The sequence below is a fragment of the Sprattus sprattus genome (assembly GCF_963457725.1).
Source record: "Sprattus sprattus genome assembly, chromosome: 2".
NCBI classification, from domain to species: Eukaryota; Metazoa; Chordata; class Actinopteri; order Clupeiformes; family Clupeidae; genus Sprattus; species Sprattus sprattus.
In genome coordinates, this window is record NC_137921.1 from 33,254,915 (window position 1) to 33,270,462 (window position 15,548).

At 42.7% G+C, this 15,548-nt stretch overlaps 1 protein-coding gene across 1 annotated transcript; it reads left to right on the plus strand.

The window, feature by feature from the left end:
* Positions 1-2,456: 2,456 nt before the first annotated feature.
* Positions 2,457-6,076, plus strand: LOC308382002 (protein ABHD8-like; the record flags this gene model as incomplete). The annotated part of the gene is made up of 4 exons (XM_080859682.1): positions 2,457-3,199; positions 4,150-4,320; positions 5,400-5,616; positions 5,861-6,076. The coding sequence occupies 4 exons, from the start codon at positions 2,457-2,459 to the stop codon at positions 6,074-6,076; spliced, it is 1,347 nt and encodes a 448-aa protein (XP_080715808.1).
* Positions 6,077-15,548: the final 9,472 nt, after the last annotated feature.

Sequence of the window (15,548 nt, forward strand, 5' to 3'; positions counted from 1 at the left end):
TTTGACTACTACTGAGAGTGACCCGAGCAAAAAAAGTACGGCATTGGTTGGTTAATGTCACGTCTGTGATCACAACAGGCTGTTTCGCTTGTCAATCAAACAGTAGGGGCAGGTACATGGATGCTGTACAAGAAGGAGGGCATTGCTGGATGCTTCGGTCGTGTGTTTGAATAGGAGAATAGCAAAGTTTCACCATTATCATAACAAATCAAGTATGTATTAAAGTGCAACAGTTAATATTGTATGTGGCGCATTTAACCAAATAGGCCTAGAATGTATCTTTGTAAAGGCTCACGTAAACTTATGTGCCTGGGACAGTGCAACAGATTCCAATTAAATCAGATTATTGGATTGGCTGCAGATTACACCTCGTCTTTTTCCACAACACTTGATTTACAGGATAAGGGAATTGTGTAAGCCTGCAATATCAGACGCTTAGATGTAGGCTATTGGAATCATCATCAATCAGGTAAGACAAAATTCATTTTAAAGATATGACAAAGCCTACTTTTGGTCGTTATGTCACTGTAAGTGAAATAACTCGTCAACGGTAACTCATTGTTGGTTGTTTAAATCCTATGTCATAATTTACGAGGAACTAATTACGGATCCCCAAGTTTAATAAGCAATTCCTAAATGGTGTCAAGTGACTGTGACCGCCAAATGTTTCCCACAGGACAAAGCCTGAAATATTCTGGCAATTACTCTCATTGTTTTGTGGCTAGGTCAACCATAAGCTATGTCGGTCACTCCTCCATTGGTGGACAGTAGCCTACAACGAAGGTAGCATTAGATCACAGACATTTTACCTGCAGTGCTCTTACCCCAGTTATAGACTACATGCTCACATTGAGGGCAGGTTTTACACAGTGGAGCTGCTGAGGATTTGTCATACATTTTTGTGATGCACTGATCATGTTGGCACAAAGTCAAGGTGCCAGTAATTACTCGACCTATCCTTTCATCGATACCGTAGCCCAAAGTAGGGTACAGGTGTGTCATATAATTTGCAAGTAGAACCCCATTTTATGTAAAGCCATGGAGGCCTCAAAAAGATGGTAGAATTCCATATTTTGGAAATAGTAAGAGTTGTCAGAAATTAAGTTTACATGCCCACAATCAAAATGTTGTTGTATTTTGCTTTTATTCCAAAGAGCCCATCCTCATGTCACCAAAATACTCTGTAAGAGATAAAAGGTCCAAACAAATCATGCTGACCATTTACTGAAATAATTTCCATGTGTGAGCTGGTCCAAATTCAGAAAGGGGAGAATTGAGAAAGTTACTATGAATGTTACATTATTAGGCCACACACATCCTGGATCTACCAAGCACAACAACAATACAGTGTACCAATGCTTGTTTGCCACGTTATAAGTTTTCTATTAATCCCACCACTAGCTAATGTCAGACACAGTTTTTTCCTTAGGGCTCTGAACTTTGTGTTAGAGGGGGGACTTCTGAGGACTTTGCAGTTTCAACCATTGTGCAGTGCCTGTGGGCATAAGTATCAAGGCAAACAGGAATTCTTGCAAACTTGCAATCAACATGCTGCTGCTAATAATAATAATAATTTATAAGTCTGAATTTTTTTTGCATCACTCAGAAAAGCACAAAAAATACAAGTCTCTTCAACGTAAATTTGGTCTTAGATGAAGCTCCATATTTAGTTTTTAGAATTGACTGGTGCACAAAAGAGGTTTTAGTCTATCCCTATTAAATTGTGGAACCCTGTATGTCCGGTTTGATGGCAACAATAGTGCTCACTATTCAGGACATGGTTGGGATCAGAGACAATGTTGTTGGCCAGCCATGATACGTTACTGTTATAGGCTGGGCCATAGAGCTCAAGGGGTTGGCTTACAGTCTTTGAGCAGATGCTAGCGGTTTATTTAGAAGTTAGCTAAGCTTTCACAGCACTCTTGTTAAACAAACCATTGGGAGTATTGCCAGGAGACACTCTTTGACGCTATAGCAGTGGATAACTCCATTTACCTGCTATAGATGACGTTAGAAAGTGTGGCAGTGCTTAACAGCTGACTGTTCTTCATTTCATTTTGGTGGTATGGAAAGAGAAAAAGAGGGAACTTGTCGCCATAACTTACAGGGTTAGCTCTGTCTTGTGACATAATTGAGCTCTTCTATTCTTATCCAGCAAACCATATTGAAAGAGGGTTTGACTTTGTGTACACTTTGCTGAAATGATTTTTTGTTTGTGTATAATTTAGGTATACAGGTCATTCACAAACACTATTGACCCAGTGTAGTACAGTATCTGTAACGTCTGTCACACTGTAAAATTAGATGGACTAACCCTAATCTCTAAATTGCCCTTGTGCTTAAAGTTCAGTGATCCTCCTGTGTTGACGTTCTTTGGAAATAAACAGTGATTACTTTGAAAGGCATGTAGTAATGTTTTCCTACTGCCTTGTTTGTGTGTACTGTAGGGCTGCACCATGTTGGCTGGTGTCATGGAAAGGATCATCTGTTGCCTGACAGGAAGGCCAACCAATGTTGTAGTTCCCATAGAAACCTCTGAGCCTGCGGATGGCTTCGAGTTTGTTGAGGTGAAGCCTGGCCGGGTGATCCGGGTCCGGCACATCATCCCCGATCGGCAGGTGGTCGAGGATCTGTCTGGTCAGGTAGGCAGCATACCCTGCAAGCGCAAAATCTCTGTGTATCGCAACGGGCAGCTTTACATCGAGAACCTCAGCAACGCTGCACGCTCGGAGACTCTGAACTGTCAGAACGGGGAGCCTGAACCCAACAGCACGGTAGAGGTGGAGGTGTCAGACTGTAACAACGCAGCTGTGGTCGGCTCCTCCCCGGACTCCAAACCCAGCCCGGACGGTCCAGTTGTGCAGCAGCCACAGGCAGCTCAGCGCCGGCGGCGTAAACCCAAGCGCACGGTGGTGATAGACTGTGAGAGGAAGATCACCTGCTGCAAGGGCTCACATTCAGACGTGGTGCTTTTCTTCATTCACGGAGTGGGCGGCTCACTGGACATCTGGGGCAATCAGCTGGACTTCTTCTCCCACATGGGTTACGAGGTGGTGGCACCAGACCTGGCGGGGCACGGGGCCAGTTCTGTACCTCAGGTCTCGGCCGCCTACACATTCTATGCCCTGGCAGAGGATGTGAGAGCCATATTTAAGCGATATGCTCGAAAGCGCAATATTCTTGTTGGGCATTCTTATGGGTGAGTATCCTGATGGATATGGATAACGATGTTTGTTACTTGGCAAGTTGACAAACATTTTTAATTTTAACTCAGTAACTTCTAACTTTTTACACGCAATCTTTACACACAGCTTTTCTGAAAAACTGTTTACAGGTTACAGCACAAAATTATAGACTACTTTAATCGACCACTAAATTATAGGCAACTATAAAATGCCATAGCTTACATAAAATCCTCACCCTATCTGTAATAATTAAGAAAAATAAATCAATAAGTCTGGGCTAAAAAAGTCCCTTTATCATTGAAACAAAAGTAAGTCCAACTGCTTTGACATAGTCTATTTTCAATTATGACAGTGTACCCAGGAAGTATGCCTCATATCTCTAGATTTCCATAGAGCAGTCTTTTCCTGCTTTCTCACTGACACTGATGGCTCACTACCCCTCACACACAAATATGTCACACATACACTATTTTAACACATGGATCCGCATTAAAGTATGTAAAGGATCACATTCAAGAATCTCGACCTTAATGTGGATGCACATTGATGTCATTTTTTGTGATAATTTCTGACAATGTAACCTAATACAACCTATAGGAAATATTAAGAGAAATTTACACGAAGGTAGAAATACATCAACACAACAAAATCATGCATAGATGTGAGCAAATGCAAATGGGGTGTAATCCAATATTAAATATTGTAATATTGCCTCTGGGCGTCCTGTTTCCCATCTTTATGGTCACAGATTTTCATCTTCATTTAAAAAAAAAAGGGAAACTGTTTTAACAGACAGGCAGCATATTCTGTTTTGATCCACTGACCTTGTGTGCAATTGGTCATTTAATGTAATGCTTAAATACTTAATCACCTGTATGAATGAGCTTAAACATTTATGTGAAATAATGGAAAGTTGTTGTGCTGTTGTAAACAAGAGAGCAAACATTCTTACCTGTTCTCGCAGTGTTTCTTTCTGCACGTTCCTGGCCCACGAGTATCCCGAGGAGGTCCACAAGATGGTGATGATCAATGGGGGGGGGCCCACCGCTCTGGAGCCAAGCATCTGTTCCATCTTCAACCTCCCAGCCTGTGTTCTGCACTGTCTGTCCCCCTGCCTGTCCTGGAGCTTTCTCAAGTGAGAGCTCTCTCAGAGTTGTTTACAGATGTACACATTGTGACCAAGCCTGCTTCAGTCAGCTGAAATGGAATTCTTTATAAATTCATTACTGAATTCATTGAATTGAATTGAATTAAAATACTCTATAGTTGTACCTGTATTCCAATCAGTTGGACGTAAGCCAACGTCAAATAGGGAAAGCAGGGAAATTAGCAGGGAGATCAGGGGTAGCAGCCTACTACTTGGAGCAAGTAAAAACAAACAAACGAAGTGAATACACTGCAACTGAAATACAAAAGCCATCAAAAACGATGTTTGTTATTGAAAGGTCACCACAACACCCCAACTCAAACTCAAAGAAAAGGCCTTGTAGTAAGCATACTCCACCCTGTCTACGGCCAGCACCCTACACCCTGGCTATGGCCAGTGGTCACTGAGTTGTTAACTATGATCAGCAGGTAATAAATAAGATACATTAAACCACTCTTTTATTCATTTATTAAAAGGTACAAAAATAGAAAAGCATCAGGGTAAAATCATCTACGATTGAGTGAATACCCATTTACCCCTGGTCACTGGCTTAGCCACCTGGGGGGAAGTAGACGGAGTGAAGTCTCTCAGCACAGGCCGGCCCTCCTGCCTTGGACTTAACAAAAAAGCTTAACAGGCAAGGAAAAGACAAATACACCACCAAATAAACAGTGAAAAGTCACAACAATTCAAGCCCAATTAAATAACTACAGCAGTTGACTCGAGGCTAGTGAATACAGTTAACCCTCGCCCATACTTTAAGGCCTAAATCACACTAAAGACACATTAACAGAACAGAACCAGACTTCATGCTATCCACCTGACCAAAGCTCCAAACATAGACAACAATGAGACCAAGAGGCGGGCCTTAATTGGCACCCTTTATATAGTGCGATCTTCTATTCCTACAGGTGTATACAGTTCTTGCCTCAGTGGTCCTGCAATAACACCCTGATATTACTACCATTCTGTTACAGAAATAAAAGGACAGATTTTTAGGCTGTATATAATCATTATGTACTGTACGTATGATGTGTTTTTTCCATCTCTGATTCTTTCCCTCTCAGAGCTGGATTTGCTCACCAAGGAGCGAAAGAGAAACAGCTTTTGAAAGAGAGCAACGCCTTCAACGTGTCTTCCTTTGTCCTGCGGGCCATGATGAGCGGACAGTACTGGCCAGAGGGAGATGAGGTGTACCATGCAGAAATCACTGTTCCCATCCTGCTGGTGCACGGCATGTATGACAAATTTGTGCCAGTTGAAGAAGATCAGCGAATGGCGGAGGTATGTCATCACATTCCCAGAAAAGGCCCCTCTCAGTTCAACACTTCAGTCTTCTCTTTACATACAAGGGCCATTAGGGGTCATTGAACAAATAGAAGATAAATGTCAGCTTTGATTTGCCGTTGCATTAATACGGCAGAAGGTTTTCAGGGAAGTTGGCAAATGTGTTCTTTACAACCCCCCCCCCCCCCACCTGTCCCTTCTTGCGGTACCACCCTGACACATCATGTCTGTCCCATCACAGATTCTCCTCCTGGCCTTCCTCAAGATCATCAACGAGGGCAGTCACATGGTGATGATGGAGTGCCCTGATACCGTCAACACCCTCCTGCACGAGTTCTTCCTCTGGCAGCCCGACGCCCCCAAAAAACCCAAACAGGAGGCGAAGCCCGCGCCCGCGCCTGACAGCACGTCTGTCAACGAGGACACTAAGCCATCGTCAGACGCCAAAACCAAGTAACGGCCTAGAAGCTGTTTTTCTTTTCATAAGGAAGAGATTCAGTGGCTTGCTCTGAGGCTGTGCCTAGTGTTCTCACGCTGGGGGGTGATGACCCTTCCAGAAGAACACAGGAGTTGGACCAACCAAAACAGCGAAGAACTCAACACGACAGACATGGACGAGTGTGATGGCCCACTGTTTCTTTCCGAAGGACAGCCCCTTCATGGTTGTTTTCTGAAGCTGTTTTGTATACAGGAGGGAAGGTGGTAGTTCTAAGAGGGCCTGTCAATACTGTATTAGACACGGCACTGACATAGATACAGTCGACGACTCGAACAGTACAAGACCTGGTATGGTGTATGCCGTAGTGGATCTAGGTATAGGTGGAATGAGCAGCCGCCACAGGGAGCATGTTGCCGGGGTAGGCATGGGACACCTGTACAAAAGCAAACGGAATGGAGACATTTGCACAATCGGTTTTCTATGGCTCATTTGCACATCACGTCTATGATACTGTGTGGCACCGTATGGTGGTGTTGGGTTGCCCAGGGCGTATGGTGAATCAGGCAAGTTTGGGTAAGACTGAAATGCTGTTTTGTGACATCTAATGGTCATTTAAGTGAAGTAAAAGCAAAGCAATGTATGGAGGGATGTTGTTCACTACTGTAACTAACTACCATGAAAAATTATTCAGTGTGTCATTCTTTTATGCTCTTTGGGTAAGAGCATTTGATTTATAGGAAGTACTTTTGCTGGATATTAACTTTATTCAGATTTTTATATAAAAAGTGTAAGGTTTACACAGAGAAAGAGTTGAAAATGTTAGAGAATGACAACAGGTTGGATGCACTGATTGTGACTATTGCTGTTAACACAGGTTTCATTATTTTATTCATGAGTCATGTGGAAATATTGAGTCTGATCCCTTTAAAATGATACAGAAAACTCCCAAATTATCAAAACATTTTATCAAAGCCAAAGTTAATATCTGCAAAACGCTGTATCAACAATATGCATTGTGTTCTTTGGACTAAGTCCAGATGCCTTACCTTAAAGAACATGATGTGGTGTTATTCAAATGGGATACAAATTGTGTTTCTGCAATGTCTGAGAATACATGGAAGATATTCTGAACGAATTATATTGCAAATCATACTAATCTCAATGTATTGCGGAGTTAAATATTTGTTGCCTTCCAAGAGCTTGTCAAGACAGGGAAACGCTGCTGGCAGTAGTCATTTTTTGAACAGTCAACAACTATGCAAAACTAACACTTTGGTTTTCTTTATCGAGAATATATGTTCTTTGGACTGTTTAGACAAGGTAGACACCACCCTATTCTGTCTTTGAACACTGACTTCTCACTGGTATTTTGTATCTAACAGTATTTTACTCACACATTTGGAACAGTGTTATCTGTCTGAACTATCACTGTGGTTACGGTCACCAATTAAACAAATAAACATCTGTGAAACCATTTTGGGAATGCCTATGTTTTTATTAAAAAGGATGAAATAATATAAACAAAGATTTCATTTACATCATACATAAAAAAAATATTACTTAATTTATTAAAAAAAAGAGCACAAAGATGCATACTAAAGGCATAGAAATGTGTGATGTGACATCCTACATGCACAGCTATGCAGCTTAATCAGAACATATTCAACAAAAACAAACAAAGCAATTTTTTATATTTACACAAACATCACCAATCCATAATAGAATCTTCCTAGTGTATCACAAATCTTAACAAAATGCATCTGTCCACCTCCCTATGGTGTAAAAGTAAAAAAAAAAAAAATCACTTTTGTGAAGTACCTGATAACACCCCTTCAAACTGACACCAACTAAAACCATCTGAATTTCATTTTTCATATTCCGTGACTTAGGAAAATAATGCTTATGTTCATGTGTTCTAAAAAGGTTTACAATTCACTGAATGCTGCTTTGGAAACATGTAACTACCTCGTAACCTGACAACAGTACATTCTAATGGTTAGATTTAAAAGCAACAAAGTATTCCCAAACTAACTATCCTATGCGTAGACATATTGGTCCCTGTTTTTAATAAAAAAAGGATTGGACATATTTCATTAAGTTGTTTTTTAACTGGGAATAACGCCTCCAGCATAGCCCTGGGCCTGCAGAGCAATGTCCTTGAACTTTGACATAAAATCATGAAATGTATTTCTCCTTCATCAGTCCAAAAGAAGCTTCAGTCTCCTCTACAAGCTGCTAGTGACACCTTGTGCTCAGACCTCTGGATGCTCCTCTATCAGTCTCAGAAGCTGTTTTGAGATATCAGTTGGTGTGATGAATATATTGCACACACACACACCTCTTTTGGTGTCCAGTGTTGCTGTTTGACTGGACTTAGTGGTCAACCCCTGTTTTTGAAATTACTGTTACAAAAATGTCTGAGGCTTAGTGCCCGGCCAGGCAGTTCATACGGCCACTAACTCCACTGGTTGGCCCATCAATGCTCCCTCTCCGGAATGTTCAGTGGCCCACCCGGATGTCCGCTGGCCTCAGCTGTCGCTCCCCTTCGGCCAGGAAGATCTGCATGGCCCGGTAGAGCAGGTGCACCCCCAGCTCCCGCTTGCGTTTCGCTGCCCAGGTGGACGCGACCCCGTAATAGTCTCCTCGCTTCTGGTTGGTCAGCATCTTCACACCTAATTTATACAGGAGACATATTTTTTTAGTGGTTGCACAAACAAAGTTCATTGTGTATCTAATGCACAATGACAAATAAAGTCTATTCTATTCTATACATCAGCGTGGAAGGACAACCGGAATGAGTTAGCACGCCACTGTTACTACCTGAGCTACAGCAATCTGTGAGCGAGACGGACATGGACTATGATGCCAGTAGGTGGTGTCCACTCCAACAGCACACTTCCATCCCATAATCAATGTGGAGGTGGAGTGTGAGGGACTAATAGAGATCTCTACAGAAAGAGTGTTGAATAACTGATACAACATGTGCCATACTGTAACCCACCGATCGCATCCACCATGCAAGCCTCCCGGGTGTATGCTTCCACTGGGATTACATTCTGGAAGCAGTGGAGGGATATCACCCCACGCTCTGCGTTCCACACGGCCAGAATGTGCTTCACCTTGGAGCAGAGTTTCTGAAGCACAGGAAGACAATTTGTGCTCAGACATTAAAGTCGAACGCTGTTCTCTTTCAGGTCAAGTGTTACAGACAAAAAGTTATTAAAGCAGACATACAAATCTTGTAAGAGCAGCCCACCTTAGAAGTCTTATCTCCTCTGTAGTAGTCCAGAGCCTCGTACATATGGCTGTACGGGCGAGAGCGCTTGCCCTTGCCAACATAGAAGATGGCACTGACAAAGGTCTGAAAACACTCTTTAGGCGTCATGCTTTGACTCCGAAAGGGTAGGTTATTTGTTACTCTGAGGAGATAAACACATATTTATTCAAATACTAGAATTGCACCTGGTCAAAATGCCTTCCAATGGAAGATCAGACCACATTTTTTTTTTTTTACCTGGGGTCAAGGAGCAAGTAATTAAAGCTGGACTTAATGACACCCTCACGCCACTTCTTGTTCTGGTCAGGTTGGTCAAATTGCTCACAGACGACATGCTCATCAAATTTGCTGTTGGGTAAAATAAATGTGTGCAAAGCCCTTCTGAGCTCAGGACTAAAATCTATAATGGGGCAAAAAAAGGACAGACAGACTTTTGTACCTCACTCATAACATGTAACTATCTCAAGGCATACAGCAATGGTTTGTATTCAATACTCATTTTATAATAGAAGTCACAATCATTCATACTGATACACTTACCAGTAATGCACTGGACGGACTGTGGTTGACTGGTTGTTTCTTGCTGAAGGCGACGAAGCCTTTCAATGTACACAGGTCGGGTCCGGTTAGTTATGGGACCAGGAGCTTCTCCCAGCTCCACCAGCTTCTTTCTCAAAACCTTGTCTGTCAAACCTTTAAATTCCTTAACCATGTCATCATCAGGCTTGACATTTTCCTTTCCTTTGCTTGGGCTAATCTTGCAGGAGCGCCAGTCGTAAAGCACCGTCTCATCACAAGTGGTGCTGCTGATGTTGGAGCTGATGGAGGTGTTCGCTGTGGGCGGCATGTGGGTCTCAATCAGCTCGCGGCCCTCCTCTTCGTCCGTGTAGAGGTATTCCACCGGCTTGTCCACGTCTACTAGATGAGGACGCCCTCCCGGGGTGTAAGACAGGTTGGCCAGAGACTGGGGCCTGCAATGGCAAGACAAGCGGCTCATGCTGTATCTCGAGGTGCATCCGGTTCCTGGTGTGTCGGGGGGATTCTGTGGTGTGCCAACACTGGCCAGAGACGACGTTTGAGACTCCAGATCAGTGATCCAAGACTGCTCCACACTCTCTGTGTTACCCTTCGGAGTCGCTGTCTGTGGCAGAGGAAGACTCCCCATCCCCCAATCAGACCCATTTTCACTGGAGCTGGAGAGATCATCAGTGATAAACTCATCACCATTAGTAACTTTCCCCTTGCCAAGATCAGCTGATAATGCGTTACCCTTGGTGATTCCAAACGGGTGTGTAACCTTCTCACTGATTCTTTTCGCTAGGATAAAAGTATCGGCCATACTGTCTGAAAGGATTACCGTATCTGCCTGGCTAAGTCCGTCATATGAGGCAGAATACTGATCAGCCCTCAGAGTCTCTGTTTGAGATTGTGAGTTCAAGGTCTCACCATACCTGCCCCCTGAGAAGGGCGAGGAACAGTAAACATCTCCTACTGTGTGCTTCAGGTCTGCAAGACTGTCCTGTGATCTTGTTGGGCGACACATGCGAGTTGGTGTTGGCAAGGACACTTCAAAAAGAGACGAGGACGACAGTGAGATTGAACTCTGGCTGGTTCGCTGCGAGCAGCGGCTTAGCCTCGAGCGTGTCCTGCCAGTCACAAAAGGACTCACTCCCATGTCACAATCCCCACTTTGAAGCTCCTTTCCTCTTGGTGAAAACAACTCACACTTTGACATCTTTCTCCCAAACGGGAGATTACTCATCATTTCTGTAATCTCTGCCACTGGGGCTGCAGACTCTGCACCGACACAGGCACTGTGGTTTACCTGTGTAGAGTCCCTTTCTGACTTTGGGACATCCAACCCCGCTTGCCCCTCACTGGGTTTCTTTGGTTGAAAACAATCTGCACCATTATGTAGAGACACCCTCTCAGACTGTAGTTCGGTAGCAGTACACTTCAGAATACATTTCTCTTCCTCAGTGCTTCCACAGACGTCTTCCACCGATGATCCATTCTTCTGGAATAGCGAAACCCCAATAGCGCTTTTGTATTCCTCACTGTCACAGCTACTGTACTGACTGTTCTCACTGCTGCTGCCCCCCGAACTAGATGGAGGTTGGGCTTGACTCTTGGGATCACTGACATTGTCAGTGAACACTGCATTTTGAGTCTCTTGTTCAGTTGGCCAACATCCCAGGACAGTCTTTTCAAAGTCCACATCTGTGCTGGCATCGTCACGGTAAAACACAAAAACATGATCAGGGGATGTGACATCAATGCCCTGATGATGCAACACAGTAGCCATTCGCTCTGAATTGAAGAACTCAGAATAGTCAGAGAAGTCAACGGTAGAATCACAAGATTCTGAACTCTCTTGTGTGGGGTGTTGTCTGTGAGATTCGGCATCAAACACGGGAAAGTATTCGTCCACGTCTTTGAAGCTGACGCTTTTGCGGCTGACTCGTCTTGAATAAACAGCTGAAGGATGTGGAGGAGGGAGGGCATCAGAGGCCCTTTGATCCACATGCTCAAAGTGTAAAGTTCTGCGGTCAGAAAACGCTACATCTTCCTGAAGAACCGGCAGGACTGATTGATCTCTGATCCCCGCCACAGACATGCGAGTGCTAGAGAGGACGGACGGCGGCTCAAAATCCCAAACCGAATCTTGAGGACCACGAAGTTCAGAGATTTCAGAGAGCTCCAGCCGATTGGCCCCTCGACAGCTTGGCCTGCCACTTACTCCTGAGAAGTTGAGAGATGAGAACCTGCGTGTGCTGCTTAAAGCCTCCTCCCCAAAGTCACTCAGCATGGACAGTCCATGAGAAGCGTTGCTGTATTCGTCGATGGCAGAACCGTAGGAGTCTCTTCCAACTTTGCCTGAGTAAACAGCTGAAAAGAAAAATCCAATGTGAACTGCAACATTCGTGCCTTGTCTTTGTTCATTTAAAAAAGCATTAGTTTCAAAGTACTGTGTTTTCTTTCTTTACAAAACAAAAATACTTTTCCATTATATTTATATAACATTATATATAACTGTATTAATTTGCAAGGATTAAAAACAATTATCTTGAGAGAGTAGTTCACATCAAACTGTGTTACTCTTAATTATTATCAAAATGGGATCAATATAGCCTGTTGGCTTTTGTACAGAACACATGATAATTAGGCGAGTTGTCTTACAGTATTGGAACTTGGGAAAGTCATCCAGCTCGGCTTGTGCTGCCTGGGACTCGTGTTCAGAGAGAAGCAATGCACATCTGTGGTTGTCCTGTTGTTCGGCCAAATCACCAGCTTTGTTGCCATCCTAAAAAACATGTTTCAAAGATGTTGTGCATAATACTTGCACTTAACATACTAGTTTGAAAACACAATGCATACATGATCATTTACATTTGCCTAGTGCTTCTTACCGTGGCTTACATATCAGTCACTAATTTCATTCATTATTGCACGGAAACGATTTAAAAAAGAATTTTGACCAAATCTTACCTGGTCTTTAAGATTTGGATTGCCACCATTTTTCAGTAGTAATTTCAGATTCTGATAACACCCCCATAGAGCAGCTATATGGAGGGGGGTGAGCTCTTCTGATGACCTGTGAAAACACATTTATTTTGTTCATTGTGTCTCATGTAGCCTACATGGTGAAACAATATATCCAATGTATTCATGTTATTGTAGCGGTACAAAAATAGGAGAAGCACCGGACTAACCTGAGATTCGGGTCAGCGCCATGTTGTAAAATAAGCTTCAAGCAGCGGATACCCTTCTCGGACTCCTTACCTACAGCTAAGTGTACGGCCGCAACACCCTTTTCAAGAATGAAGTTAGGGTTGGCTCCTTGGGACAAAAGTGACTGCACAGACCTGTCAAGAGAGGTTCATTCTTTAGGTTCTATCTTAACGTATCTCAACAAGAGACTTTCAGTGTGCATATGTCTGCTGATGTGAGTGATGGGTCATATTATATTAGTAACAATACATACGTTAATGTAATACTGTTTGCTGCTGAAGTTTGTGTCGGAGACCGCGTAAACACAGAACAGTATGGCTAGAACAATGCTGGTGGCTGAGAGCAAGCTACAATTGTAACTTCCAACTAATTATGTTCTTATTTTCAAAACATTTGATTACCTTGGATCTTCATTGCTCACCGCTTTGCATAGCTGTGATGCTGCTTCAGACAGCATGACTTGTAAATGTCCACAAAAGCTATCTTGAAGACAAACATTTAGCATAAAGCTAAAGTGATGGCCGCACAAATGCTACGGTGGGGCTGATAAATAGCAATCTAGCTAGCTCGCTGTTTTCTGTTGTCATAAATGAACATGCAGCGTGGTTGAAATCATGTCCCTCCTTGATGCTGGACATATGCATTTACAACCTACCTCAAATGACTCATAGATCTTGTCTTAAATAATGTTAGTTAATAGTACATGTGTATATTCTACATATGCTACGTATTCGAGGTTCAAAATCGAGGTTGTTTTTTTTGAATCCGCCTCTCTTTTCACAAATACTAGTTCCCGCCTACCTGAGATGCTGATTGGTTTATTTAAAGTTCTAACTACCAGTCCCTGTGCGGGGTAGAATTAAGATCTGCTATCTAAATTCTCGATATCATAGAGTTAAATGAGATAATCCATCCAATATCACAGTGGTTATAATAAAAATAATGTTGATAACGATGGTAACAACGTGTTAAAGGCCTCATAATTGACGGTAGGCAGATACACTATTAAGGACGTTTTGGTGTACATTATCTACTTCTAGCACACACTAGAGATGATATACACACATTTTGAAGGACCCCTGGCAACCCAAACTCATCTGTAGATACAGTTTGGATTCAGTCAAAATCCATCACTCACATAGTCATGGACAATATTGTACTCGGATCAGGCCTTATTCAAATTAAATAAGTCGGCAATGAAGTAGTGAGTGGTTTCAGGAATACTGTGCCCCCCAGAATTATTGGCACCCTTAGTGAATATGTGCAAAACAGGCTATGCTCACAAAAAACACCTTCTCATTGAAGTACATTTATTGAAAGAAAAAAAAAAGTTGACATTAAATAAATATATTTCTCCAAAACATGTGTGCCACAATTATCGGCACCCGTAGAAAAGATTATAAATAAAATCTAACTGAAATATATTTCCAATCATGTTTTACATTTTTAAGTTCACCTGCTTGATAAGGAATTCTTAAGTGGTCAACCATGACTTCATGTTTCACTGGGGTATAAAGATGAGTCACACAGGCCAAGTTCCCTTAGTCACTCATTACTATGGGAAAGAACCAAGGACACGGTGACAATATGCGACAAAAAGTTGTTGAGCTGCACAAATCAGGAAATGGATAACAGTTGAAAAGACCCATTTCCACTACCATAGCAATAACTAAGAAGCTTAAAGCGAAAGAAAATGTTAAGAATCCGTCTGGAAGAGGACGTGTGTGTACATTGACCCCACGCAGCGTGAGTGAGGATGGTTCGACTGGCAAAATAATCTCCAAGGATCGCAGCTGGAGAATTGCAGAGGTTAATTGAGTTTTAGGTTCAGAAAGCCTCAAAAACTACCATCAGATGCCACCTAAATCACCACAAGTTGTTTGGGAGTGTTGCCAGAAAAAAGCCTCTGCTGTCAATCAACAACAAACTAAAGGGCCTACAGTTTGACAAATGTTACTGGGACTTTCAATGGGACCGGGTTGTATGGTCAGATGAGACCTAAATAAAGCTTTTTGGCAACAACCATCAAAGGTGGGTTTGGCGTAGACAAAAAGATAGCCATACAGAAAAGCACCTCATACCAACAGTGAAGTATGGTGGAAGATCTTAGATGTTGTGGGGCTGTTTTGCTTCCAAAAGCCCTGGACATCTTGTTAGGGTACATGGTATCATGGACTCCTTTAAATACCCGCAGATATTAAACGAAAACATAACAGCCTCTGCAAGGAAGCTTAAAATGGGCTGTGGTTTGACCTTCCAGCAGGACAATGATCCGAAGCACACCTCAAAATCTAGACAAAAATTGTTCACCGACTGCAGAATAAAGGTTTCCCCATGGCCATCACAGTCCGCCGACCTTAACCCCATAGAAAATATGTGAGCTAAAGAGATGTCCACAAGTGTCAACCTAAGAATCCAAAGGATCTGGAGATACTGTATGGAGGAATGGTCTCAGATCCCGTGCCATGTCTTCACCAACCT